This window comes from Tamandua tetradactyla, chromosome 16 (assembly GCF_023851605.1).
Source record: "Tamandua tetradactyla isolate mTamTet1 chromosome 16, mTamTet1.pri, whole genome shotgun sequence".
NCBI classification, from domain to species: domain Eukaryota; kingdom Metazoa; phylum Chordata; class Mammalia; order Pilosa; family Myrmecophagidae; genus Tamandua; species Tamandua tetradactyla.
The window spans coordinates 15,239,172-15,266,302 of NC_135342.1; the positions used below are offsets into that span (position 1 = coordinate 15,239,172).

Sequence of the window (27,131 nt, forward strand, 5' to 3'; positions counted from 1 at the left end):
CCCCCAGAGTCCATCCTGTGCCTCACCTTCCATTTCTACTTTCTGGCCACCTCCCTCTTTATCCCCACATGCTCATCCAAGTCCCCCTTCCCTTCGGGAGGCCGGGACAAGGTCACAGCTGAGCGTACGCTCCAGGTCATACTCCCTGGCCTTGTTCCCCAGCTTGCCTCCTTCTCTCTGTGTGACTTGCATCACTTTACCTCTGGGCCTCCACTTGCCCATCTGTAAATGACAGCTCTCAGCTCATAGGCTTGTTTTAAAGATTGACTTCTTGCCTTTCCATCCATTGCCCAGGTCAGCTCTGTGGCCTCCTCACTGTTCTCAGCCTCCAGCTCACTCAGCCATTTTCCACATAGCAGGGGATATTTCACAATATAAATCCTGTCTTGTTGCTTCCCTGCTACAAATGTTCCATGGCTCTCCATTGCTCTGGGGATAAAATACAGCCCCCTCACTAGGGCCCACAAGGCTTTGCAGGACCCAACCCCGACCATCCCCTTCACCCTCTTTTTCTGTCCCCCACCACCTGAACTTTAGCTACACTGGTCTCTGTTCCTCACACATGCTGAGTTGGGGCCTTGACATTCAGCTCTCTGCCTGGGATGATCTCCCTCAGCCTTGGCATGGCTGGCTTCTCAGCAATAGCATCTACTCAGATGTCACCTTGATGCTGCCTTCCACGGCCATTGTGACTAAAATAGCCATACCCTCCCTACCCCATCATTCTCTCCCATTGCTTCTTTATACAAAGTACTTAAAACAGCCTGAAGTCCTGCACTGATTTTTTGCCTACATTCCCAACCAGAAGGTAAGGCCATTAGGATAGATATCCTGTTTTTCTCATTCACTTTTGAATCCCCAATCACTAAAATAGTGCCCGGCACTCAGAAATGTGTATTCAAGTCATGAATACCCATTTTACAAAGGGGAAAAACTGAGTTTCAGAGAGATAACATTTCCCCCCGAGCCACTTAGGGGGAAATGCCACTGGCCTCTTGTGAACCTTGCCCTGTTCACCTCCAAAGCTCGGTGAGCAGTTGTCAAGGGCTCTGCCAGCTCTGAGCTCCTGTGATACAGTAGGATTCTTTTGAGAAGAAGGGATACCAGGCTGAAATGAGAAGGCCTTCTCTGCAACCTTTCCCTGCCTTACCCTCTCTGCAGGATCTTCACCAAAGTTGTGCTGGAGGCGCCCCTCATCACTGAGAGTGCCCTGGAGGTGATTCGCAAATACTGCGAGGACGAGGTGAGGAGGAGCAGTTGCACAGCTCCTCCATCCCCAGCATTGTGGTGCTGGTAGCAGTTCTGCTCCTGGGGCCCATGGCAGGTGGCAGGGGTTCTAATAGGCACACAGCCTAGATCTTGTGGCAGGGAGGGGCTGGGCCCTTTCATCTAGGTATCAGCTTTGAGTAGAGAGAGAGTCAAAGGAGAGAGCCAGAAAGATTCCAAAGGTACCCTGCAGGTGGGGTACGCCCCCCGCCCCTGCCTCAGCCCTGGCATGAACGTGATGAGGATGCAGTGGTTTCTGGCAGGGTGGATGGAGATGTGGTGATGTGGTGAGGCAGCCTTTTAGCCCCTCCCTCCTGCCACAGAGTCGCACTTACCTGGGCATGTCCACGCTTCGAGACCTGATCTTCAAGCGCCCGTCCCGCCAGTTCCAGTACCTGCATGTCTTGCTGGACCTCAGCTCCCACGAGAAGGACAAGGTGATCCCCACCACCACCCCTGCTGGGCCACGTACTCTGCCAGCCGTTTGCAGAGTCCTTCCTCTGTCCTGAGGAACCCGCTAACCTCCTCCCCACAGTCACCGTGAAAGGTTCTCCCTGGACCTAATGCCTTTCTTGCAACTTTTTTTTTTCTTTCTTTCCATTTTTGATGATGTATAGCAGCTCAGAAACTAGGGGTGAATGTGTTGGACCATCCCACAGTGTACACACATACATACACTTGTCCCTCGCATCCCAACTCCAAGAAGGAGTTGCCCTTGCTCCACCAGGGTTGGGGAGGCCCTCTTAGAGCCTAGCCCTGTTCTGGAAACCAGAGGTTCCAAGCAGGGAAGGAGCCCTGTAAGATTAGTCAGCACATGCTGTGGACTTGCAGTGCTCAATGCTGTGAGCCCCAGGAGCCCCAGGGCAGGTTCTGACCCTTTCCTTGGAGCACTGGCAGGGGAAGTGATTCAAGGAAGACTCTGGAAGATGGGACATGTGAGCCAAGACCTGAATTGTCAGTAGGTGGTGTGCTGTAGGCAGAGGGAATGGCATGCACACAGTTGAGAGGAGAGCCCCGCGTCATCCCTCCTCCAGCCTTTTGCCGGCTCCTTAGCCTGGCTTTGTGCATCTGTCCATTTTTTCAGACCTTCACTGTGATTCTCTGGACCTGAGTCTGCGCTGTTTTTTGGGACTCAGCAGTGCCTACGACCAACCCCTGCCCTCTTGGGTCCTAGTGAGTAAGGTTGTAAAAATAGGATTTAGCCAGCACTAAAAAGAAGGGGTGACAGGCAGACATTACAGGCACAGGGTACCTTCTGTGCCAAGATTCAAAGCCAGGGAGACTGACCCTTTTGAAGAACTGAGGAGAGAGTGCTAAGTCTGGTTGGAGCATATCAAGCAAGGCAAGAAGTAGTGAGGGATGCAGCTGAAGAGCAGACAATGAGCTCATTCAGGGCCTTGAGTTTGGCCAATATCTTTCTCCTTAGGTGCTGATCAGACATAGGCTGAGGCCCTTCTCAAGCTTCGGCTTGTTTTCCTGCAGATACCACCAAACTTGGAAGAATAACAGCCTCTCTTCCTCCTCTTCACTCTTCCCCGTCTTGCCTCTCTCTCCAGGTGCGTTCCCAGGCCCTACTCTTCATCAAACGCATGTATGAGAAGGAACAGCTACGCGAGTATGTGGAGAAGTTTGCCCTCAATTACCTGCAGCTCTTGGTCCACCCCAACCCACCATCTGTGCTGTTTGGAGCTGACAAGGACACAGGTTTGATGCAGGTTCATCAGACACATATTGAATACCTGCTGTGTCCCAAGCTCTGTGTTGGGCACTGGGATCAGAGACAGGTCAATGCTGAACCCTGCCCAGCCTGCTGGGGAAGACTCCTTCTAGTCATGACCCAAGCAGCCAGACCTATAATGGGAAACCAGGGGGCTGTAGGAGCCCAGCCTGAGGGGTCAGCGTGAGGGGTCAGGGAGGACTGCCTGGAAAGGGGCAGGTTAAGTTGAGGCTGGGCACAAGAAGAACTAACCAGGGATGGGGTTTCCAGAAGGGGTCAACAGGATCCTCTCAGGCCGGTTACTTCCCCAAAGTGCAGGACCCCTGGAGTTACAGATGGGAAAACCTGGGCTCCAAGAAAAGGGACCGTTAAGTTGGAGGGTTCAGAACTGTGATGGAGACACAGAGGAGATCTGCCCCAGCCTGGGTGCAGGGGATGCTTCTGTGGAGAGGTATGATCGACAAGAGACACAAAGGATGAGTAGGCACAAGGCAGGAGGAGTTGGGAAGTGGTGTTCCCGGAGACACGGGCCCTGGAAGATTAAAATGTAAGGCATGGGTGGAGCAGAGTTTGCAGCAGGACAGTGGGATGGAGAGATGTGGGGCATGCTGGGCTGGGCCCCACAGGGCTTTGGAGGTAGTGTGAGGTGAGAAGCATGGATGTTAGCCCAAGAGCATATGGCGCCATGGAAGATTTTGAGCAGGGGAGAGGCAGGGTCAGAATTATACTTCAGAAAAATCCTCTAGGTGCCATATGGACTGGAAGTCAGAGGAGACTGGAGGTGGGAGCTCAGAGCAGGGGCTCTGTCCCCCACCCCATTTCCCTGCCAGTTTTCTGGAGCTGGGCCTTCCCAGTCCCTTCTCTCCTCATCCTCCCCTCCTCACTGACCTGCTCACTGAGAACTGGATGAGAGGGGGTTAGGAGGAGAGTGTGGGGCCAGACTGATCCCTGCCCTCTGCCCTATCAGAGGTGGCAGCGCCCTGGACTGAGGAGACGGTGAAGCAGTGTCTATACCTCTACTTGGCCCTCCTGCCTCAAAACCATAAGCTGATCCATGAGCTGGCAGCTGTTTACACTGAGGCCATCGCTGACATCAAACGTACTGTGCTGAGGGTCATCGAACAGCCGGTGAGACCCTGGGCCCACCATGGGCAGGGCAGGATCCTGACTTCAGCCTTCCCCAGCCTCCCCTCTTCAGCATGTGCTCGGCATAAAGGGTCGTGACCTCTGGGCTGAGTGGTTCTATGGCTTAGGGGTGATCCTCACATCCAGCAGGTCGGGAGAAGACAGCCAGGTGGCTCAACAGTTAAGATCTTGGAGTCAGAAAGATCTGAGTTCACATTCTGCCTCTCGCTTTCTCACAGTGCAGCCTCAGACCCCATTGGTAAAATAGGGAAGAGAATTCAGTCCCCCTAGGATTGTTGCAAGGGTTCAGTGAACTCATGCACATGAACATCTGGTCATCGTGAGCCGGCCTTCCCCTGCATTGTACAGGACCTCCTCCACATGAGATATACCTCAGTTGCAAATTTGCACCTGGAATTTGGGAGATCTGCCTTTCCAACTTGCAGCTGAATTGAAAATTGCTTTTTCTTTCTTTTTTAATCTCTGTCTACTATTTTTTTTTAATGAAGAAATTTCAAACATAAAAGGATAAAGAGTAGTACATAAATCTCTACATATCTGCCACCTAGATTCAAGGGTCCTTACTTATAAAATGGGGATAAAAGGATTGTTGTGGGGATGAATAGATCATCCCCTATTTTAGAGAGTTGACTACAATTTGCAGAAAAGTGAGCTCACTGGGCAGGGAGCTCTGTGAGGGCAAAGACTATCGGTTTCTTGCGCAATTGTAAGTGTTTATTTAATGAAGAAGAGAGTGAGCTCCAGAAGCAGCAGCAGGTATGAGCCCTGATATGAGTATGCATCCAGGCCAGGGTGATAGCATCCTTGAAGGGGGTGGGCAGGGCTCCCTGATGCTAGGGAAGCCAGAAAAAATACTCGCCCAGAAATGGAGGCACCAGTTGCTTTCAAAATGAGGTCAGGTGTGGGACAGCAGAAAAGGAAGTGCCCACTAGGTTGGAGGGACAGCATTAGCAGAGGCTAAGAAGCTGGAGGAAGTCTGGGGCAGTAGGCAGTCTTGGGTAGAGGAGACCAAGGTACCCCAAAGTCCCAGTATTCTCCACTCTATCCCCAGGCTTCTCAGCCTCTATAGTTTGCCCAGTCCCTTCCCCAGGCCTTGCAGTCATCTCTATCTCCCCTTCTAGATCCGAGGAATGGGCATGAACTCACCAGAGCTGCTCCTGCTTGTGGAAAACTGTCCCAAGGGGGCAGAGACACTGGTCACCCGATGCCTGCACAGCCTCACAGACAAAGGTGCCTCCTTTGAGACCCCCATCTTTCACCCTTTCCTTCATCTCCTAGGCCTTTCCTTTTCCCCACTTTTGATTCTAGGATCTGGGGATCAGAATTGCAGAGTCCAGACGGTTGGATAGCTTGTGGTTCTCCCCATCCTTGGGCCTCAGATTCTCCATCTGGAACAGTGTTACTGACCACAGATGAAAAACCAGGGGCCAAGAATTCCTGCTCTGAAATTGAGTTGTTCCTCCTCACCCATACTTACACACCCACCACTGTTCTCTGCCCTCTGTGCCCTTGCCCTGTCCCACCCTCCCCACTACCCCAGCATGAGGATTTCCCGTTCATTCTCTCTACAGTGCCGCCCTCCCCAGAGCTGGTCAAGCGGGTTCGGGACCTCTACCACAAGCGCCTGCCAGATGTCCGCTTCCTCATCCCTGTACTCAATGGTCTGGAGAAGGTACTGGCCAGGGCTTGGAGGGCACAGAGGGGAGGCCAAGCAACAAAAGAGAAGGTGGAATCACATCTTGCTTCTGGTTAGGAATTTTAGGAACGCCTGGCAGCCCCAGGTGACTGGGAAATACGCAGGCACATGGTCTTGGGCTTGTCATTACAGAGATGTAACCTTAGTTCCACCTCATCGTTCTCTGTGACCTTAGCATGTCGCTTCCTGTCTCTGAGCCTGTCTCCTCATCTGCCAAATGAGGGTCACAGTGACACCCCCCCCCAATACTGTCCCAGGGCCTAAATGACACTACAGAGCAGGACACTATGCCTAGCACATGCAGTCCCTGAGGGGCCTTGCCTGTAACAAGCTGTGAGCCTCCAGCTCCTCATTTATAAAGGAGGCATGATGGTAACAGTGAGCTTGTGTGTGCAACGGGTATGGCTGCCCAGGAACTATTTGGCACCAAGGAGACATAGGTGGGGAACTGGGTCACTGTGCAGACTCAGGCCTAGTGAGCTGAGGGGAAGCTCAGCCCCAAGGGACCAGAGGAGTGATGACAGAACGAAAGGGTTTGCTGAGGCCAGATCTTAACCCCTCATGACCCAAGAGTAAGCAGGTAGTAGGTAGGGAGGGGGTATATCTGACCTGCCTTCCCTGCCCGTCTCTGCAGAAAGAGGTGATCCAGGCCCTGCCCAAACTCATCAAACTCAACCCCATCGTGGTGAAAGAGGTCTTCAACCGCCTGCTGGGCACCCAGCATGGTAGGTGATGTGTCCCTGGCTCCTTGCTTCTCTCCCTCTTGGCTCTCTGTGCTCAAAGTCCCCCAGGAGATGCCCCACCCCCACCCCCACCACCACCCTTGCCAGGGAGAAAGAGGTCTCAGTCTCTTGGGAGGTAGAGAAGCGCTCATGGTGCTCCCCAGGGCTACAATCAGATGTGGCATCTGAACCTTTGTCCCAAGGTCCTAGGCAACCCTCCTGTGCTGTTTGGGTGATGGTTTCATCTGTGGGAGGACCAAAACTGTGCCATTGGGTTCTGACTGGAGTGGCCAGTTACCGCTGTGTTTCCTCTTTGAGTATCTTCCCTTTCAGAACCTGACTACTCCCCCAGACTCAGTCACTAGTTCCACTCCTGCCCTTCTTTGGGTCTTGCCTGAATCTCTCATACTATGGGTATGGGGTATTTGCTTGACATGGAGATTTTGGGCACAGTCCAGACTTTCAACTTAGAAAAATTACTGAGTAATGTAAAACAGATTCCTCGCCACTCACCCCAGTCACCAGACCTAGGGTGGGAGTGGAGCTATTCATCATAACCTGGTGATTAAAAAAAAAAGTGTGTGGGAACATCAAAATACCAACATCAGAGAGCTGTCTGCTGGGGCCCCACACTGGTTTGCAAGTCCATTGCCCATCCTGTCTTGTCCAGTCTGTGCTGGTTAGTGCTAGGAACTCAGCATTGAGTTGACTGCCTGGTCCTGACCTCCTGGGTACACAGTCCAATGGAGAGAGACAAAGAAACAGTTTTAATACACTCAGATATTGCTTTAACAAGGAAAGGAACCTAGCATAGGGAAGGAGAGTGGAGTGAAGACCTTAGGCTACCTAGTGAAGGCTTCCCGGAGGGGTGGACTTTTTCAAGCTGCTACCTCATTGAGCTCCCTTTTCTGAGTTCTCAGTCTCTCTCTTCCCCTCCATCAACCCTTTGTCTTCCTCTAAGCAGAAGGAACCTCATCTTCATTAACTGCCTTCCAAATCTGGGAAACTCAGACCCATCTCTTCACTTAGGATCTGTGTTATCTCTGTTCTTCACCCCCTGCTGCAGGTGAAGGAAACTCAGCTTTGTCCCCCCTGAACCCCGGAGAGCTTCTGATCGCATTACACAACATTGACACAGTGAAGTGCGACATGAAATCTATCATCAAAGGTGAGGCTCATCCCCCACCCCCACCCCCACCCCCGCCTCAAATGGCTTGGCCTCTGCAGGTCCTGGGCGAGAACTGCTGAAATCTGCCAACTTGGAGATAATGCTGTCTGCAGCCCCTCCGCAGGGCTCCAGAGGACCTCCCCACCCATTTCATTCACTCTCTCCAACCTCCTTTTTTCGTTTCCTCTGTCTAAGAAACTCCTGCACCTGCTGTCCTGTGCACTGGCACAGAGTAGTCCAAAAGAAATATGCAAGCACTCTCCTCCCCTAGCTTCCCTAGGAGCAAAAGGAAGCAAAGCCCCCAGCTACCTGCTAGTCAAAGTCACAGCAAGTGTAGACTCAGTAGGGATTTGTGCCCCAGGAGGTATGCACCAGTGCAGTTTCTGGACCCAAGCTGAGTGAGGCAGGAGAGCTTGCCACCACGGTAAGGACTTGGCAACACTAGCCAGCTTGCGACGGTCAGTTTTCCCATAGCTGCCATCACCTTACTAAGCATTTATTTTGAGCCAGGCTCTCCCTAAGTGCCTTACAAGCCTGCTCTGTTGGATCCTCCCCACAAATCCTCTGGTAAGTAGGGCATCTAACATTTTGTAGACAAGGAAATGGAGGTTACAGATGATTTGCCGAGGGTCACCAGCAGCTAAGTGGTATAGTGGGAAAAACACAGAATATACAGTCAGGCAGATCTGAGTTGGAATCCCAGCTCTCCCTATTTTGCCTGCTTGAGGTGGCTTGGGTCTCAAGATCACCTCCCCTGAGAAGGCCTCTTCCTCAGCTCTCCAGAGCTCCCCTCTTCTCCTCTGAGGGAAATTTCTTGTCCAGGAGTTGTCCTAGCCTATATCTTTCATCAGTAATTTGTTTCAGAAACTATTTTAAGGTCAGGAGGACTTAGGAAAGTTTAAAATCCATATTAAAATTGAAAAAATCAGACCTCTACTGGAAGAAAGCAGGTGAAAAGGGTCGATGGAGGCTGTAATCCAGGAGTTTGGTCCCTTCTAGTCTCCCAGACCCCCTTGATGATCTGAGGGTCATATGGACCCAGTCCGAAGGAGAGGATGCTAACCACCACCGAAAGCCCACTCATTAATCGAAACTTAGAACCCCTTTCTGCCCCATCCCCTGGTGTTGCAAAGAGGAGCCATGGTGCACAGAGAGGGCCTTGCCTCATGTTCCCCAGGCAGCCAATAGCTGGGCCCCTGGAAGAGCAGCAAGATCACCCTTCAAAACCTCATTTGTTTCCAGCAAGCCTTTACAGGCATCCATCCATCCTCTTCAGGCCCACAACCCTCATTCCGAGCTTCCCAGCATCCAGTCCAGCCTATTCCAAAAGCACATGACATTTTTCTGCTGCTCGGGCACTGTGGCAATTCCTGGTTGCACTAACAACCCCAGTCAATCCTAACCTCCAAATGACAAATCTAATCCTATTTTGTGCACCATTGGAATTCCAGTGTCCAACAGTAGGAGTATTCCCACCGCTCATACCTTCCATAAGCCACTCTTTTCTCCATGAGCTTTTCTATAATTAGACCCACCTCCAGTGATCTGGCCCACCAGTTAAACTCATTGAGCACATCTGCTCAGACCTCTGCTGGGTGATTCTGGGGACACAGCAGTAACTGAGACAGCCCTTTTCCTGCCCTTCTGGGCTCTTAGTTCAGTGGGGGAAACACCTGTCCCCAGACAAGTGACAATCCTGAAAGGGCAGGGCTGGGACAGAGAAGTTCAGAGAGGGTACCTGCCCTGTCCTGGGTGAGGGATCAGAAAGGGCTTCTTGGAGGGAAGAAACACCTGACCTGAGACTAGGGAAGGATGGGCAGGGGAGAAGACAATCCAGGAAAAAGGAAGAACATTTGCAGAGGCCAAGGGCCTCACTAGCATGGCTGGGCTCTGGAACTGCAGAGTTGAACCTGGCTGGATCTTGTGGTTTGGGAGAGAGGGGGTGTTAAGTGACAAGGCACTACTATAACCATTAATAAAGCTGCACCTGGCTCAGGCCCAATCTCACGAGGGCCTCTGGGAGAGTCAGGGTCAGATTTCAGCTTTCAAAAGACCCCTGAGTCTGCTGTGTGAATTGGGAGGCCCAGGAAGAGGCTGGAGCAGGAGCTGAGGAGAAGGGGTATATTCTGGAGGCATTTAGGTGGTAGAGTAGGTGGGCCTAAGTGACATGGGTGGGAGGAGCAGCTACTTTCATGGTCCTGGCACATTCCTCATCTCATGCAACTCTCCCCTTCCCTAGATACCTGCCCTCCCCTCTCTAGCCTCCTCTCTGCCTGTCAACCCGAAATGCCTTCACCCTCCTCAGCTTCTACGCCATTGCATCCCATTAGCCTCTCAAGGATCAGGGCCTGTCTTCTGGCTCAATAAAGACTTCCTGATTGACACACTTACATGGCAAGTGGTGTTTGGGGAAGAAGGGGTTCAGAGGCAGTTTCTGGGTTCTCCCCATTAGCACAATGGATCAGGGTTCTACCCACTCATGTAGGGGATCAGACCCTAAGATCTGCCCTAGTCTGCCCGCCCTCTTGGGCCCTTCTTGACGCTGTGGCTGAACCAGGATGCCTGTCCTATGCCCAGGCCTCATCCTCTTCCCAACTTTTGTATGTACTCTACTGGCGTGTCCCTGTGTCCCTCAGAACCCTTGACATGTATCCACCCCAATATTCCTGCACTGGTATGAGGGTTGGGGAGCGGGCAGTCCCCTGACCAGCATGGTGGAGGGACATCTCTCCTGTCCCCTGGATTGGGAACTTAACAAAAGGTAATAGCTGCCTTCTTTCTCTGATAAGAGTCAGGTTGGCAACCTGTCTTTCCCCCTTAACCGTTGGAAGAGTTGTTCCCCAAAGAGAAGGGGCTGAGGTCTCCGTGCTCCAACCAGTGCAGGGCCTCTAGGAGCTATATGTGTTTTTTCCCTTGGACTAAATTCCTGGCTTTTCATGGGCTGGGTCACAGTGTCCACTCAGAAAGTGACCTGCTGGGTGCAGAGAGCCTTCCTGCCTTACCAGAAGCTTTGAGAACCAAAGCTGGGCCTCACCATACACAGGCAGACAACAGAGCTGAGGCTCTCAAAGGGTGGGGTTTCGGGCCACAGTGGCTCAGCAGGTAAGAGTGCTTGCCTGCCATGCCTGAGGACCCAGGTTCGGTTCCTGGTGCCTGCCCATGTATTAAAAAAAAAAAAAAAAAAAAAAGGGTGGGGTTTCCCACCTCCCGGGGGGCAGCCGGGCAAAGAGGATAGTGCCACTCTCCGCCTCCTCACAGCCACCAACCTTTGCTTTGCGGAACGGAACGTGTACACATCGGAGGTGCTGGCCGTGGTGATGCAGCAGCTGATGGAGCAGAGTCCCCTGCCCATGCTGCTCATGAGGACTGTCATCCAATCCCTGACCATGTACCCCCGCCTAGGGGGCTTCGTCATGAACATCCTTTCCCGCCTCATCATGAAGCAGGTAACCCACCCCTGAGCCCCAGACCCCAGGTACACTGCAGCAGGAAGCACTAGACACACTTGGAGCAGAACTCCAGGCTTTTCCAGCTTGCCCCCACCTCCACCCCTCCGAGGATGCGAGGTTTCTAATGAAACCAGCCTCCCCTTTGCCCTCCCTCCTGCCAAGATAATGTAGAGGTCTAGGGCACTCTAACCCAGACAGCTACAGGGTGGTAGAAGTAGTGGTAGACTTCACGGGGCACGTATGTAGAAAAGGCATAGTAGCGCCTCATCCCCATCCACTGTGCACCTGGCCAGGGAGCATACCAAAGCTTAAAGATGGTCCAGTTTTTCCAGAAAAGCTAGAAGTCTCAGTTTCTGAGAATATCAGTGAGAAAAAAGACAAACCCCATATGCAAAGCTGTCCCCAAACTATATTTGGCCCACAGGTTGCCACTTTGCAACCATGTAAAGGTTAAATGTGGATTCAAACAGACATGGGTTCAACCCCTTGGCCCCCTTGTACCTTACCATCTAATGTGGCTAATCTCACCCTCCAGGCAGCTGCAAAAATGAGGGCCTCACCATGCACTTAGCCCTTGGTCTGGCACAGGGAGCACCATGAAATGGTTGCTCTCTTTTTTTCTTTTCCCCCTTTTCCAAGTTGTCCTCATATTCCAGCTGCCTGGCTCAAAAAGAAATTTTCCAAAGGGTGGCCCCAGCTGTGGGGGCCCCAGAGGAATTTGTTGGTGTGTAGGATTTGGGCACCAGCGGGGGCCCATCTTGGCAAGTTCTTTCTCAGTTTCTGGACCTGAGCTGGCCACCTGCCTTCCCCCTCATGACTGCTCCTTCCCTGTCTGGTCCAGGTATGGAAGTATCCCAAAGTGTGGGAGGGCTTCATCAAATGTTGCCAACGCACCAAGCCCCAGAGTTTCCAAGTCATCCTGCAGCTGCCGCCCCAGCAGCTGGGTGCTGTCTTTGACAAGTGCCCTGAGCTCCGGGAGCCTCTGCTGGCTCACGTCCGCTCCTTCACCCCCCACCAGGTACCCCAGGGTATGGGGTGGATGGCCCCAGGGTCTGGCTCTGGGTCTGGATGGGGTGAGCAGAGGGGAGCCCTGCCATAGAAGGTCAAGGGATTTAGAGGGTCAGGGCCAGAATTTCAAGGGGTCTGGAGTGTCCAAGAGGGGTCCCCGGCCAGAGCTTTCCACAGCAACCCCATCCTGCTCTTCACCTAGCAAGCACACATCCCCAACTCCATCATGGCCATCCTGGAGGCCAGTGGCAAGCAGGAGCTGGAAGCCAAGGAGGCACCTACTGGGCCCCTGGAAGAGGTGAGGGCCCGCACCCCATCCATCTTGATTCCCAACCCTACCCCCACCCAAGCTAACAAGCCCCCCCCCACCTCCTGCCCACCTGAGAGGCTCTAGATTATGCAAGCCACCTACAAGATACTCCTGCTGGTGGAGTGGGGGGAGATAGTGGGACAGATAGCTCTCCCTGTGCTGGACCTGAAGCTGCTATGCTTCATGCCCCCACCCCCCATTTTCTGTCTCAATCTAGTCTCTTGTCTTTTTCCCACCATGTCATCTTTCCTATCCTCCCATCCTCAGAGCAGCTGGAGCTCTGCCCCAGCCCCAAACCATCTCTCAGCTTCTGTGTACCCCTTTCCCCATCAGGAGGACTTGGAGCCTCTGGTCCTGGCGCCTGCCCCAGCACCCCGTCCCCCTCAGGACCTTATTGGCCTGCGGCTGGCCCAGGAGAAGGCCTTAAAACGACAGCTGGAGGAGGAACAGAAGCTGAAGCCTGCAGGCTTGGGGTCCTCTTCCTCGGCCAGGCCAGGCCCTCCCCCAACGGAGGAAGCCATTGATTTCCGGGAGGAGGGGCCTGAGTGCGAGACCCCGGCTATCTTCATCAGCATGGATGATGACTCCGGGCTGACCGAAGCTGCACTCCTGGACTCAAGTCTTGAGGGGTCCTTACCTAAGGTAAGGATGACAGCCACAGAGCAACGAAGGAAGGAAAATGTCAGGGCTTCGGGATGATGTGTTTACTGAGTTCCCAAGGTGGGAGGAGGGTTACAACCTGAACGTAACTTGGAGGTGGAACATTCTACGTTTACTCGGAACTCCCATCCCTTCTCCTGTTATCAGGAGGCAGCAGCGAGCGGGTTGGTCACAAAGGAGGAGCGGAGTCCCCAGACCCTCGCGCCTACCGGAGAAGACACGGTGAAGACCCCCAGCCCGGCCGCCGAGGAAGCCGGGGAACCCGAGACCAAGGGGAACAGCTGACGGGGCTTGGCTGGGGGCGGGATAGGGGTAGCTTGGGGGCGGGCGGGGCGGGGCCTGGCTAGCGGGTGTTTTACCTTTAAAAAAAATTAAAAAAAAGATCGCGGGTTTGGGGCTTGGGTACCGTCTCTTGTCTGTGGCGCGCGGTTGGCTGTGCGCGGACTGCGCGGTGTCTGTAGGGAAGCGTGCGGGGCACCTGCGGGGCTGCTGGAACCCGGGGATGTGGGGCTGCGCCTGCGCAGAAGCCTGCCTCCCTTCCCTGGTAACGGCCCGCCCCCTTCCTCGTCCTTGGAAACTCGCGTCGCTAGCGGCTGCCGGGCGTGTGCCTGCGGGTGACTAGTCTAGCTGGCCAGTCCGCAAGTCTCTCCTAGAAGTCTGCGCCCCCTTTAGGACCATGGGGGATTCGCCACCTGACCCTAATCAACCCTTGAGCCGAAGGAGTTCCCAGGAAGACTTCGTTTCCGACCCGCGACGCAGTCGGGACCCATCTCAGCCTCAGTCCACAATCCTTGAGTATATGCAGCAGATGCAGCTCGAATCCCAGAGTCTACAGCTAGAGCAGCAGGCTCAGGAGCTCTGGGAGAGCCGAACCAACCTAGCCCAAATGTCCCAAAGCAGCCTGCGGGGCTGGCCGCAGGGAGTCTACCTATCCGAACGAGAGGACTTGCAGATGGGTGGGGCCTTCCAGGCTGAGCAATCCCAGATTCGTGGTGTGGACTACCCGCGCTTTTCCTCAGATCTCCAGCCCCATCCTTTTCTGCATGAAAACGGAAACCATGGCACGGAGCAGGCCAGCCTACTGCTGCAGCATCTAGAGCAGGGCCAAGGAAGATTTTTCCAGCACCTAGACGCTGGCTATCAGGAACCTCGACTAGACCTCTTGGACCAGTTGTACCAGAGAGAACTGCAGCTTGAGGACAGCAGCCCACATGGGCCCTATGTGAGGGATGACCCTGCCCTCCAGTTCTTGCCCTCTAAGCTGGGCTTCGGGTCCTTCGGTGTGGAGGTACCAGAACCTGAACCTCGGGAGCTGGCTGTGCAGAATGCCAAGGCCTACCTGCTGCAGACCAGCGTCAGATGTGACCTAAGCCTGTGAGAGGGAGTGAGGAGGGAGCAGGACCCACTCAGACAGGGCTCTCAGTCAAGGCCTGGCCTTGGGCAAGGGGTTACCTCTAATGGTGGACCAGCAACCACTCTGGAGGCAACTAACTTAGACTAGGAATCAGGGAATAAATACTAATAGCTAGCATGTACTCACCAGGCTTTGGGCTAAACATTTCCCACATTAACATCTAATTCTCATAGCTCTAATATGAACACATCTACTTACCCTATTTAATAGAAGAGGAAATAGACCCAGAGAAGCTAGATCATTTAAACAAGATCACACATCTAGGATGGGGCAGAGATAGGACTCCTGAGGCCTGTTTTTCACTGCACTTCCCTGCCTGAGGAAAGGACTTGCCAAAGCCGCTTAGCTGCAATTACAGTATATCTCTTGGCCCTCAATACCTCCTCATGAAGCTCAAAATCCAGTGAGAAGAGTGGATATAAACCTAAGGTCATGACAAGGGCTAAGGTGTAAAAAAAAAAGGCAAGGTAAGGGGTGGAAGTGCATGATAAATAGGCTGAGGTCAGAGAAGACTTCTCTGAGGAGGTGACATTTGACCAGGGACCTGAAGGGGCTGAGGGAGAATACTTTGCAGATATCTGGAGAAAAAGTGGACCAGGTAGAGGACACAACAAGTACAAAGGCTTTGAGTCTTGCTTGTTTGAGTAACAATAAGGAGACTGGTGTGGCTTGAACTGAGGGAGCAGGAGGAAGAATGAGTGGAAATGAGGTAGGAGAAGTAAGGGTCATGCTGAAGCACAAACTGACCCATACCTCTGTTCAGAACCTGCTATAACTCCCAACTGCCCTCTAGAGAAAGCCCAAGCTCCTCCCCTATAGCCTTCAAGGCCCAGTGTGGTTTAGCCCCTGCACCTCTCTCCAGACTTCATCTCTAGTCAGTACCTGATCCTATCTCAGGCCCCAGAGACCAGTCAAAATTAGCCCCTTGCTGTTCCCTAAAAGAGCACAGCTCTCAGAAACTTCAAGGTCCTTTTCCAAAAAGTCCTGGTCCATGCTGACCCTGCCTCACCCCTTCTTACCCTTCCCAACTTCCATGGTGGCCCTCCACCACATCCAAGATCCTGACAAAGAGGTTTGCCCCATAGTAGAGGTTGACACAAACATGCCTGGAAACCATGCCAACCTGGTCCCAAACTCTGGGTGTGCCACCACAGTGTGACTTCATGATCACCAATTTCAGAGCCTCAGTTTCTTCATCTGAAGAGTAGAGATCATAATTGTTTCTCAGATGTTTGGTTGTGGTGAGGGTTCAACATTGCTCTCAAGCGCCTAGTGGTGCCAAGCTTAGAAGAATTGAAGCCATTAAGATGCTATTATGCATCTTATCCTGCCTCCTCAGCTCCCACCATTTCCTTACTCAACCCTAGTCACACTGACCACCCCACTGTTCCTCCCACAATACAGGCAGACTCCCTGTATTGTCTGTGCACGCTCCCAATCATATTTGCAATCCATAATGGTTGCTTCACTTCCAAAGCTTCTACATTTTCTTTCATTTTCATGTTATATTGCATTGGCTGGGGCCTCCAATACAGTGTTAACTAGAAGTGGTGAAAGCAGACATCCTCATTCTCCATCGCATAAGAGAATATATTCAGTCTTTCACAGTTATGCTTAGTGTGTGCTATAGGTTACTAGTTGCTACCCTTTATGAGATTACAAAAACTACCTTCTATTTCTAGTTTGCTATAATTTTTAAAAAATCATGAATGGGTTACGTTGAGTGTTTTCAAACTGCATCCGTTGAGGTTGATCTCTCCTTCAACATTACATTCTTTTATTTTTCTAATATCAGCCCAGTCTTGCATTCCTTGAATTAGTCCAGTTTACTCATGATGTGTTATCATTTTTAGGAAATTGCTGGATGCCATTAGCTCATTTTTGTTTAGCAGTCTGCATCTATATTTCTAAGTGAGAATGGCATGGAGTTGTCCTCTCTATGTTCTTAAGTTTTGGAATCAATATTATGCTAAACTCATAAAATGTTTCAGGGCCTGTACTTGCTGTTCCCTTTGCCTGGAACACCCTTCCCCTCAATATCTCAGTTCATTAAAATCTCAGCTTAAATATCACCTTGGGGAGACCTTCCTGGGCTTTACTATTTGAAACCATAAACCACCTCCCATTCACAGTCACTGTTTTATAGCCTCAATTCCCAATTACCACCCCTGACACACTCTGTATTTCACATACTTGGTTAATATCTACCTGCCCCATCAGAATGTCAGCTCCATCCTGGTAAGGATTTTAATCTTCCTTACCGTGTCCCCAGCGACAGGCCCAGGGCAAAGCACACAGCAGTGAGCCCAGTTTGCTGAGCGATGCCCCCCACCCCCACCCCCACTCCCGAGGCAGGTACGAACACCTGGTGAACCTGCTCTCCAAGCTGTTGAACCAACGGCCTGAGGATCCCCTGTCCATCCTGGAGTCACTGAACCGCACCACGCAGTGGGAGTGGTTCCACCCCAAGCTGGACACGCTGCGAGATGACCCGGAGATGCAGCCCACCTACGAGATGGCAGAGAAGCAGAAGGCGCTGTTCTTGCGACCTGGCAGTGGTGAGGGCGAGCAGGAGATGGAAGAGGAGGTGGTGAGTGAGTCTGTGGGGAGCGGTACGCAGTGGCAGGAGTGGTGGCCCAGGCTTCGGGCCTGACTTGGGAGGGAAGGGAGCACACAGCACAGTCCAGAAAGAGAACCAGTCTTAGTCTAGGGTGTAAGCCCAGACGCAGCACACCGGGCCAGGTCACAACGGGCCTTGATGCCTGGCTGGGGTGCTCAGGCTTTATTCTGAGGGCACTGAGATGCCATAGAAGGGTTTGAAAGGAGGAAAGGGCTGGACAGCTAGGCTGTTAGCTGACTCGGGTCGCCACGTGGAGGTGGAGGCTGGTCTCGCCTACCATCCCTTACCTCTCCTAACAAACAAAAAAAGCCCTCCATTTTCTGTGAAATTCACCACCTTCCAGGGGCTCTCAAAACTGAATCAATTGCTCCCTCTCCCCCAGCCTCAGATTCCCAGTTTGTAAACTGAGGTTCGCTAAGAATGCCTCCACCCATGACCTGTTAGTATTCTACCATCCTCAAAATGTATCATTCCACAGTTCTGCCTTTCCAGAATTGAACGAATGCTTAAAAATGAATGAAATGTTCTTTTACTCCTTTGAAAAACTATGATTGAGGACTCTCTGTTGATAAGAATCCCGGCACCTCCTGGACCCTCTGCTGAGAGCTTTTAAGCGCATTCCCCGTAAATCAATCCTGAGAGGGTGGAGGAAGGAACCTGAGGCTGGAGGACAGGAAGCCAGCAAGTGCCGGAGACGGAATGGAGAAGCCAGGATCATGGCCTCCCAAGCCTGTAACCTCTACCCTGTGTGCAGACGCTGTTGGTCTGTGCCTGCTTCTGGGCTTCTGAGATTCTAGGATTCTGGTGATGGTGTATGGGGGAGGGGTGGGGTCGCGTAAAAGACCCCACAAATGAATGAATCCTTGGGTGAGCAAAGCGCAGACAAGCATTCAACTCTTAGGCACGAAAAACAGTTTTTACCTGAGAATGTGGTGGTTTAAATTCCAGACCACATTCGCTTCCAAGGTGGCCGCCTCCTTAGAGCTGCTTGGCGCCCCACTCCCTTCTAAGGCAAGTCCCTGGAGGCCCCGCCTCCTTAGAAGACTTCGTATCTAGAGGCCCGCCCCTTTAGAATTCCATATCCTGGAGGCTCCTCCCTCTTAAGACTTGGAGCTGGGGTCTGCAGAAGGGCAAAATTGCAGGCGGTTATGGCCTGTGCATGTGTCCAGAAAGAGATTCATAAAGACACCTGTGATTCAGTATTCCGTATTTATTTTTCAGGCTGGTGTGAGGCATAGCTTTCATTTTTCATATTTCTTTCAAATGATGTGATCCCAACACTATCCATGGAATAATCTATTCTCTGGCCCCCTCACCTTCCCCGCCACTTTGAAATGTGCTGCTATCATTTATTTATACTTATATGTACTTGAGTCTGTTTCTGGGATGTTTTTTTCTGAGCTTGTGCTCCTCCTGGTTTGCTATTCAGTAGAAAAAAATCACACACACACACACACACACTGCACTTCTGTCTTGAAAAGTTCCTGACTATTCTCACAGTTATACTTTTATACAAAGTTTAGTATTACTTGTCACATTCCAAAGACTAAACCTCACTACCAATTTTGAGAACACAGGTCATTTTAAAGTTAGGGTGATGTTACTGAAATAGAGCCAAGCAACTTAGACAAAACTGAGGTTTGTTTCTTCCACATAATGGCCAGGCGCAGGCCGTCTGTGGTTGGCAGGGTGCCCCTCCCCCCCCCATTAAAGGGCTCTGAGGAGATGTCTTCTCCCTTCACCCCTATTCCCAACCCCCACCTACCTCTCTGTCTCTAAACCAAGAGAGCAGTTTTCAGCGTCACCGTCACCGTAGTCTGGATATAAATCACATCTCTGCCCAGTGCAGTCAGCAAGGCTTGCTTTCAGCTGCCGGCAACAGAATGCTCGATTAAAACTGCCCGAGCAGTTCAGCAAGACATTTAATTATCCCGCTTAGCCAGGAGTCTTGAAATGGGCAGTCCATATTTGGGGCAGGATCTGTGTGAGGTCTGAAGAATCCCAGCTCTTTTCTTCTTTCTGTTCTACCTTCTTCATCACATTGCCCTTAGGTCCTTGAGCTTGTCGCTTTGTGTTCAAAAAATGGCTGCGCAGCACCAGACACCATATCCTCACAACAGTGACCCAAGAAGAAAAGGGGGAAGAAGGGAGGGAGAGGACGTCTCCCTTTATGTCTTCTTTTTTTTTTTTAATCAGGAGAGCAAATATCTCCCAGAAGTCCCTTAGAAACTTCCACTTGCATCTCATTGACCAGAATAGGGTCACTTGGCCATCTCTAGCTGCAAGGGAGGCTGGGAAAGTGACTATTGAGCTTCTTTGCCTCTGCAGTGGAAAGAGAGCAGTGAAGAAGGGGCTTGGGAATAGTGCTGGCTTGGGAATGTCAGTGGCTGGCAGTAACTCACTCCAGTGAACCCAGCGGCAGGGACACAGCTGAGCCGAGGCAGAGCTTGGAACCAGGAATCCCTTTGCCAGCCCTTCACCTCTGCTTGCTCTCCATACCTGCCTCCTCCTCCTTCTCTTTATACCAGCTTGTCCCTCCACGTGGCAGGATATGGTCATCCCACAGATCCTAAATTTACTTTTCAAAAATCACATCCAGTTGCCACTAGGAAATCTTTATTACCATATCATAGATAGGATCTTCCTGGTAACTGGGAAAGAGAAAGCGAAAGAGAAAGAAAGATTTTGGCTGCAGAAAGTAGCAGATATTATGAAGGAGAGGCTAGGAGCCTGGCCTCTGCAATGAGACCAAGGGAATGGAAAAGTGTTGGGGACAGCCTTGTGGCCGTGAGCATGTGGGAAGGCAATTTTCCTGAGAAAGGGAAGTGCACCCCCCCCCCAGATGTGTATTTCACTCTTCTCCTTCTGAGCCAGAACCTCATTGGATTATAGTCTCAGCCCTCAACTTGCTCCCACTCTCTTTCTGTGCCCCGTTCTCCCCATATCTGGCTTCATGAACCCAAGCAGATAATGGAAGGGAAGGCAGTGAGGGCAGGACTTATCATCATCATCCTCTAACATCACCATATCCTGGGTTCAAGACCTACCTCTTCCCTTAGTTCGCTGTGTGACTTGGGGTATCTGTTAGGAATGCATTTAGCTTCAATTAACAAAAACACTATGACTAAAGGTCATTTAGTTGTTTCATGGAACAAGAAAGCTGGGGAGGTAAGGCAGCCCAGCAAGACCATCAAGGAACAGGTAGTTTTCACCTTTCATAACATAAACATGTAGGAATTTGTCCCCTACCTTTTGCCTCATAATCCCAGATAGCTGCTGTGTCTCCAGTTTCACATCCCCATTCCAGGCAGGAAGGAGCAGGAAAGAAGCTGAGGCAAAAGATCTCCTCCTAGGGCGGTTTTCTTTTTTTCCTTTCTCTTTTTCTTTTTCTTCTTTTTTCCATCAGGGGATGTCCTTCATCTCCCAGGCCAGAACTGGTCGCTGGCCATCACTAGCTACATGGGCAGCTGGTTTCCAGTGTTCTAACTCTCTTGACTGTAGAAGAATGAGGCTAGGGAGCAGGACCTCAGCCTTCTTCCCTCTGCCCTCCCACCCCACCCTCTGCAGACTGAGACAGCGGTACCCAACGTCATGGAGACGGCCTTTTACTTCGAGCAGGCAGGCGTGGGCCTGAGCTCAGATGAGAGTTTCCGTATCTTCCTGGCCCTGAAGCAACTGGTGGAGCAGCAGCCCATCCACACTTGCCGCTTTTGGGGCAAGATCCTGGGGCTCAGCCGCAGCTACCTGGTGGCCGAGGTGGAATTCCGGGAGGGGGAGGAGGAGGGGGAGGAGGAGGAGGGGGAGGACATGCTGGAGGGCGGCGCCATGGAGGCACAAGGCGAGGAGGAAGGTGAGGAGGATGAGGAGAAGGCCATCGACCTTATCCCCAAGCCCACGTGGAAGCCTCCGCCCGTCATCCCCAAGGAGGAGAGCCGCACCGGTGCCAACAAGTACCTGTACTTCGTGTGCAACGAGCCGGGCCTGCCGTGGACGCGGCTGCCCCACGTCACGCCCCTGCAGGTCGTGCAAGCCCGCAAGATCAAGAAGTTCTTCACCGGCTACCTGGATGCGCCCGTCCTCAGCTACCCACCCTTCCCGGGCAACGAGGCCAACTACCTGCGGGCCCAGATAGCCCGCATCTCCGCCGCGACGCACATCAGCCCGCTCGGCTTCTACCAGTTCGGAGAGGAGGAGGGCGACGAGGAGGAGGAGGGCGGCGCTGGGCGCGACTCGTTCGAGGAGAACCCGGACTTTGAGGGCATCCCGGTGCTGGAACTGGTGGACTCCATGGCCAACTGGGTGCACCACGTGCAGCACATCCTGCCCCAGGTGAGGACGGGGCGCTCCTGCCGCTGGGGCACCGCCCTGCACTCTGTGCCTCGGTCTCCCCACCTGTCACAGAACCAGATGGCTCAGGTGTAGCTCCCCAGTAATGTCGTCGAGGCTGACTGTCCGCTAGACCCTGTGCTAAACCAACGTTCCCTCCCTCCCTTCTTCATACATTGAGCAGATGCAGGTTGACAGTCCTCTTTGGGACCACATGCATTTGGAACCCAGAATTTTTCCGGTTTTTAAAAGGTGACATTATATGCAACACCCCAAGCAGGGGCTGGGGCAGCAGCCCATATTCAATCACTGCCAAGGATTGCTGCCAAATTAGTTGTCAAGAAAACCTTTCGGTTTGCAAAGTTTTTTGGGTTATGGAATTGTGGATACAAGATTGAGGGCTTGCATTTACCGAGTGCCCACTGTGTGCCTAAACTTTACGTTCTTTTATTTATTCACTCATCCATTCATTTCACAAAGCACTTGCTTTATGCTAGGAACCTTTTATTCATTCATTCAGTCAATAAATATTTATTGGTTCTACAATGTCTCATTGATCCCAAATAACACCTTTTGGGATAAGGACAAATATCATTTCCGTTCCATAGTCAATGAAACTGAAGACTGCTTTATGTTAGGCACTTACGTTTGTTCATTCACATTTCATTCGTTCATTCACACGTTCATTCACCCAACAAACATTTATTGGCTCATCAGTATCTCATCTGACCCAACAATCCAATGAACAAGGCACCCATGAGAGCCCTTGCTTCACAGATGTGCAAACAGAAAATCGTATGTCAGCTTTACAACAAACAAATCAATGAATGGGTGAGTGTGTAAATGGGATCACACAGCCAACACGTGGCAGGAGTCCCCACCGCACACAGGAGCCCCTTCCTGTGTGACTAACCCACCCCTCCTGCCCACATCTAGGTCCCTACGGACAGGCCCAGTGCCTCAGTGCCCATCTGACCTCTCCCCCACCTCCAGGGCCGCTGCACCTGGGTGAACCCTTTGCAGAAGTCAGAGGAGGAGGAGGAGCTGGGGGAGGAGGAAGAAAAGGCTGATGAAGGGATGGAGGAGGTGGAGCAGGAAGTCGGGCCCCCGCTCCTGACCCCACTTTCTGAAGATGCAGGTAACGGTCCTCTTCACGCTATACACCGCCAACAAGGGGTGGGAGGCTAGGCTGCCTGGGGACAACACTCATCTCCATCTTCTGAGCCTCAGTGGTTTTCTCCTCCATGAGACAGGCATCATGACAGGACCTCCCTCCTGGGTAGTGAAATGCAGTCAGCCGTTCATGCTGGCGTCAGTCCTGTGGGCCACTTGGCAATGGCCCAGGCCAGGCGATATGGTCTCAAGAGCCCCACATGGGCTCGTGATGAGGAGGCGCAATGATTTGAGCTGGGTTTTGAATGAACAGACACGTATTTCCTGAGGTTGGGGCAACAGGCACCTGGAGGGAAGGAAAAAGAGAAGCTGAGAGTGGGTGAGTGCAGAGCCTGGGTTTGAACCCACATTTCCTTGAGCCTGAAGCCTGAGCCCTGCCCTCTGTACCCTGGTCCAAACTGAAGGCAGGCGTGGAAGCAGAATCACAGCTGCTCCCCTGTTTGGGACTCTGCTGGGTGCCAGGCACTGTGGTGATTATGCCACAAACATTATCACCAGGTCTTACTGTCTCCCTGCAAGGAAGGCCAAATACATATCCCCATTCCATGGGGAGGCCTCTGAGGCTCAGACAGGTGAGGTGGCCTCCTGAGGCCACGCAGCGAGAGGGAGGTCAGGAGCCAGGGTTGGAACAGCAAAGCCTGTGCCCTGAGTCCCTACAGCTAGCTCCCCGTCCCGGCCTTCTCTGCACCTCCCTCCGGAGACTGCGGGGAGCCAGACCTGCTTGTTTTCTGACCTCGTTGCCCATCTCCACCTTACAGAAATCTTGCACCTGTCACCCTGGACGGCCCGCCTGTCCTGTAGCCTCTCCCCGCAGTACTCCGTGGCCATCGTGCGCTCCAATCTCTGGCCAGGGGCTTATGCCTACGCCAGTGGCAAGTAGGTCTTCTCTAACCCCCTCGCTGCCAGAGGAGGCCCTGGGGAGTCTTTCCTTCGGGGCCAGAATGGAGCCAGACAGCTCCTCAGGGTAGGAGGGATTGGAAGGGCCTCTTTCAGCCTTAACACCCTCACCCAGCCCTCCACTGGAGTTAAAATGAGAGATCCCAAACCGAGGATGCGAGCTTGTTGGATGAGGAAATGGAGGATCAGAGAGGGTAAGCCACTGGCACAGAGCACAGGCAAGGTTCAATTCCAGGTCTCTGGCCCCCTGTCCCAGGGCTCTCCTATGAATGGGTCACAGAGTGGGTCAGGACTCAGGAATCCCCTTTGGAGCAGCTGGGACAGGACAGAGTCTCATCTCTGGGGCAGCTAACTCCTTCCCTGGGCCACCCCCTCCCCTCCAGGACAATTCTTCCAATTTCAAGGGTGTTTTCTCTGTGAGACAGAAATCCCCACCACTTGCTTTCAAAAGATTGGCAGGTCGACAGTAGCTACACACTCCCAAGTCCCTGAGCCTCCCTCAGCAGGCTCTTCTCAGCCCTGCTGCTCAGCCACCACGAGCCAAGGGGCTGGGTGCAATTACCAGCTTTGTCCACCAGAGGGCACAACGATTTTGCGTAGGTTTTTCCTTTACCATCTCGGTGATAAAGCTGCACTATGTTTGCTACTATATGATTCCAAATTGGGGTGGAATTTCATATCATCTTGATACTTTAACCACATTCTTAGAATTGTTTCCTTTCCAGAACTGGGAAGAGACAAGCTTGCCTTTGCCAACTCCCTTTTCCTGGCCACACCCTAATTTGCCAACATCTCTTTAAAAGCTAAAGACCATCTACCCACTCACCCACACATCCATCAATTCTTCCACCCATTTTTTTTTCTCATAAAAGATTCTTGAATGTCACTATGTGGCAATTGTATGCCGGATCCCTAGGAATACCGTGATGAAAAAGGCCGATACAGGCCTTGCTCCTGGGAGCAGAGAGAGGAACACAAGCATCAACTACAAAACAGTTAATACCATGCAGCAAACAGAAGAGAACCACTAGGGAGCTTGTAACTGTCATGATTGAGGCTTAGGAGATCAAGGATTCCTAGGAAAGGAGTTTGATGTAGAGTTTTTCAGGGAAAAGAAGAACTAATGGAAGAAAAACAGGCTGAGCGTCATTCTAGACCAGAGCTTCCTGAACTGTCACTTGGGGATCTGGTTAAAATGCAGATTCCGATTCAAGTGAATCTGAGATGGAGCCTGAGATTCTGCATTTCTAACAAGCTCCTGGGTGATGCGAGGCACAGTGGGGTTCTGACAGCTCTGAGAAATACCTGGAAGAAAACAGTCCCTCGGGAATAGCAAGGAGGTGACAATAAGGTCAAAACAAAACAAAAGGAGTTCTCCAAGGCAAACTCTCCTTCCCCAAGGCAAATTCACCTTCTTCGTCTACCTCTACCCCTGTCTTTTTGTCCAAGTTCCCTCCCTTTTCTCCCATTTATACCTCTTACTTCCCTAATTAATATTCTGGGAAGAGGTTAATGGTCAGGGTTCCAATCCACACTTATCTCCTTGTTTATTATCATTTTCTCTTCCCTCTCAAGGTTAGGCATCGCAACTAATTTGTTCACTTCTTTGTCACCAGAGTCTAGCCCAGTACGGTCCAATATAAATATATACATGTACGTTTAAATTTTCTAATAGTCATGTACAAAAGGTAAAAATAATTCATTTTAATGATATATTACACTTAACCCCAACCATCCAAATTACTATCATTACAACATGCAACCAATGATATGAAACTTATTAATGAACTATTTTACAATCTGGTATCTTTTGTACTCTTGCAGAATATCTCAATTTGGACATTACATTTTCATCAAAAACACTTGACCTGTTTTCAGAGTCCATAAAATTTCCAGTTGAAACAGTGGGTTCATGTAGTCAAGTTGTTCCAAACATACTTGAAATTTTTCTAATAAAAACTGGGCTGAGTATCTGATTTTTAAATTTAACTTTAAATCTATAGAAATTAAATAAAATTCACTCCACTCAGCAACAGAATACATGGAACATTCTAGACAACCTGATAGGCCATAACTTTAAAAGGGTTGGCATCACAGAAAGTGTGTTTTCTGACCACAATGAGTTGAAATTAGAAATCAGTAACAGAAGGAGATTGGGAAATTCACAAATATGTGGAAATTAAACCACGCACAACTAAATGACCCACGGGTCAAAGAGGAAATCACAAGGGAAATTAGGAAATCCAATACAATTTTAAAATTCGGTGCCTGTGTGGCACTAGCCGGTTCCCAAGCTTTCACTAGCTACAGGTGGCTGGTGGCTAGCATGGTGGACTGCTCAGCTATATATACCGCCTAGCACACAGTAGGCACTCAGTAAATATTTGTCCAATGAACAAACAAGCATGGAAACTCAGGGGCGCATCTCTCCCTCCCACCATCCCGTCCTGCTGGGCTCATGCTCCAGCTCACTCTTAAGGGAGGTTCGGAATGGGGCTTTGGGGGGACGAGGTCACAGCGTCTCGTTGCCCTTGCAGGAAGTTTGAGAACATCTACATCGGCTGGGGCCACAAGTACAGCCCCGAAAACTTCAACCCGGCCCTGCCAGCCCCTGTTCAGCAGGAGTACCCCAGCGGCCTGGAGATCGTGGAGATGAGCGACCCCTCGGTGGAGGAGGAGCAGGCTCTTAAGGCTGCCCAGGAGCAGGCTCTGGCATCCGCAGAGGAGGAAGAGGAGGATGAGGATGAGGATGAAGACGAGGATTTGGATGACTGAGGCTTGATAGCTCTTACCCCCTCTCAGGTAGATAGCAGCTTTCTCCTTATATGTAGCTATTAATGGATTAAAAAAAAAATCACTATTGTCTTTTTTCTGCTCCTGGAGGTTGGGGGTTAGGGTGGGCGTTTGGGGGGTGAAGAGGAAGACAGCTGCTCCCAATAAAATTCCTCCCTGGCATTAAGGCTGACTCATTCATTCATTGCTTCACCATATTTCTTGACATGGACTCCAGGCCAAGGCTGTGTCTGGTTCGGTGGGGGAGGCAGAGTCTTCTTCATCTGTTTCCTTTATTTGTTCATCCAGCCATCAAACGTCTATTTAAATGATTTCTCTTGCAAAGATGACCAAGCTGCCGCCAGCCCTGCTTTCCCAGGGCTGTCCATGGAGAGGGCAGACCCAACCCCAGACCAGGATAACCCAGGTCGGGGAGCCCCGAGGACTGACGGAGCTAAAGAAAAAAGTGAGAAAGGCCATTCCAAATACAGGAAGCACCATATGCAGAGAACTCAAGGGAAAGAAAACAGGATGTGTCAACTCTCATTGTAGGTAAGGCAGAGCAGGAGGGGTGAGTGGCGAGAAATGAGGTTGGAAAGAAGTTGGCAGGGCCCAGATCACACAAGGCTTACCTTTACCCTGAGGACACTAGGGAGCCACAAAAGGGCTTTGGGGGGTGTGTGGCTACTCATATTTGTGCTTTAATAAAGACCCCTCTAGCTGCCTGGGGGAAAGTAGATAGGAGGGGTGAGCCTGGAGCTTTAGAAACCAGAGACAAGGCTGATGC

The 27,131-nt window shown here is 51.6% G+C and overlaps 2 protein-coding genes across 6 annotated transcripts in view; both read left to right on the top strand.

The window, feature by feature from the left end:
- Positions 1-13,488, top strand: part of SYMPK (symplekin scaffold protein) — a 46,663-nt gene extending 33,175 nt beyond the window's left edge. For 2 of the 3 annotated variants that reach the window (XM_077131388.1, XM_077131389.1), the window contains 13 exons: positions 1,162-1,243; positions 1,590-1,703; positions 2,823-2,970; positions 3,951-4,111; positions 5,251-5,359; positions 5,701-5,801; positions 6,460-6,550; positions 7,614-7,715; positions 10,974-11,161; positions 12,006-12,182; positions 12,375-12,470; positions 12,816-13,124; positions 13,290-13,488. In XM_077131388.1, coding sequence (XP_076987503.1) covers positions 1,162-1,243; positions 1,590-1,703; positions 2,823-2,970; positions 3,951-4,111; positions 5,251-5,359; positions 5,701-5,801; positions 6,460-6,550; positions 7,614-7,715; positions 10,974-11,161; positions 12,006-12,182; positions 12,375-12,470; positions 12,816-13,124; positions 13,290-13,427 — 1,816 coding nt within the window. In that variant the 3' untranslated portion in view covers positions 13,428-13,488. The remainder of the gene's footprint in view (positions 1-1,161; positions 1,244-1,589; positions 1,704-2,822; positions 2,971-3,950; positions 4,112-5,250; positions 5,360-5,700; positions 5,802-6,459; positions 6,551-7,613; positions 7,716-10,973; positions 11,162-12,005; positions 12,183-12,374; positions 12,471-12,815; positions 13,125-13,289) is intronic. The other variant, XM_077131390.1, reaches the window with a different exon arrangement.
- A 163-nt stretch (positions 13,489-13,651) lies between these two features.
- RSPH6A (radial spoke head 6 homolog A) lies at positions 13,652-26,525 on the top strand. 3 transcript variants are annotated; one of them, XM_077131393.1, is made up of 7 exons: positions 13,652-14,516; positions 16,912-17,146; positions 20,744-20,932; positions 21,197-21,505; positions 22,496-22,640; positions 23,434-23,551; positions 26,110-26,523. In XM_077131393.1, the coding sequence occupies exons 1-7, from the start codon at positions 13,819-13,821 to the stop codon at positions 26,345-26,347; spliced, it is 1,932 nt and encodes a 643-aa protein (XP_076987508.1). In that variant the 5' UTR covers positions 13,652-13,818; the 3' UTR covers positions 26,348-26,523. The 3 variants fall into 3 exon arrangements, with proteins under 3 accessions (XP_076987508.1, XP_076987506.1, XP_076987507.1); XM_077131391.1 differs by having other exon boundaries at positions 20,744-21,505; positions 26,110-26,525; XM_077131392.1 differs by lacking the exon at positions 23,434-23,551 and having other exon boundaries at positions 20,744-21,505; positions 26,110-26,336.
- The last annotated feature ends 606 nt before the right edge of the window (positions 26,526-27,131 follow it).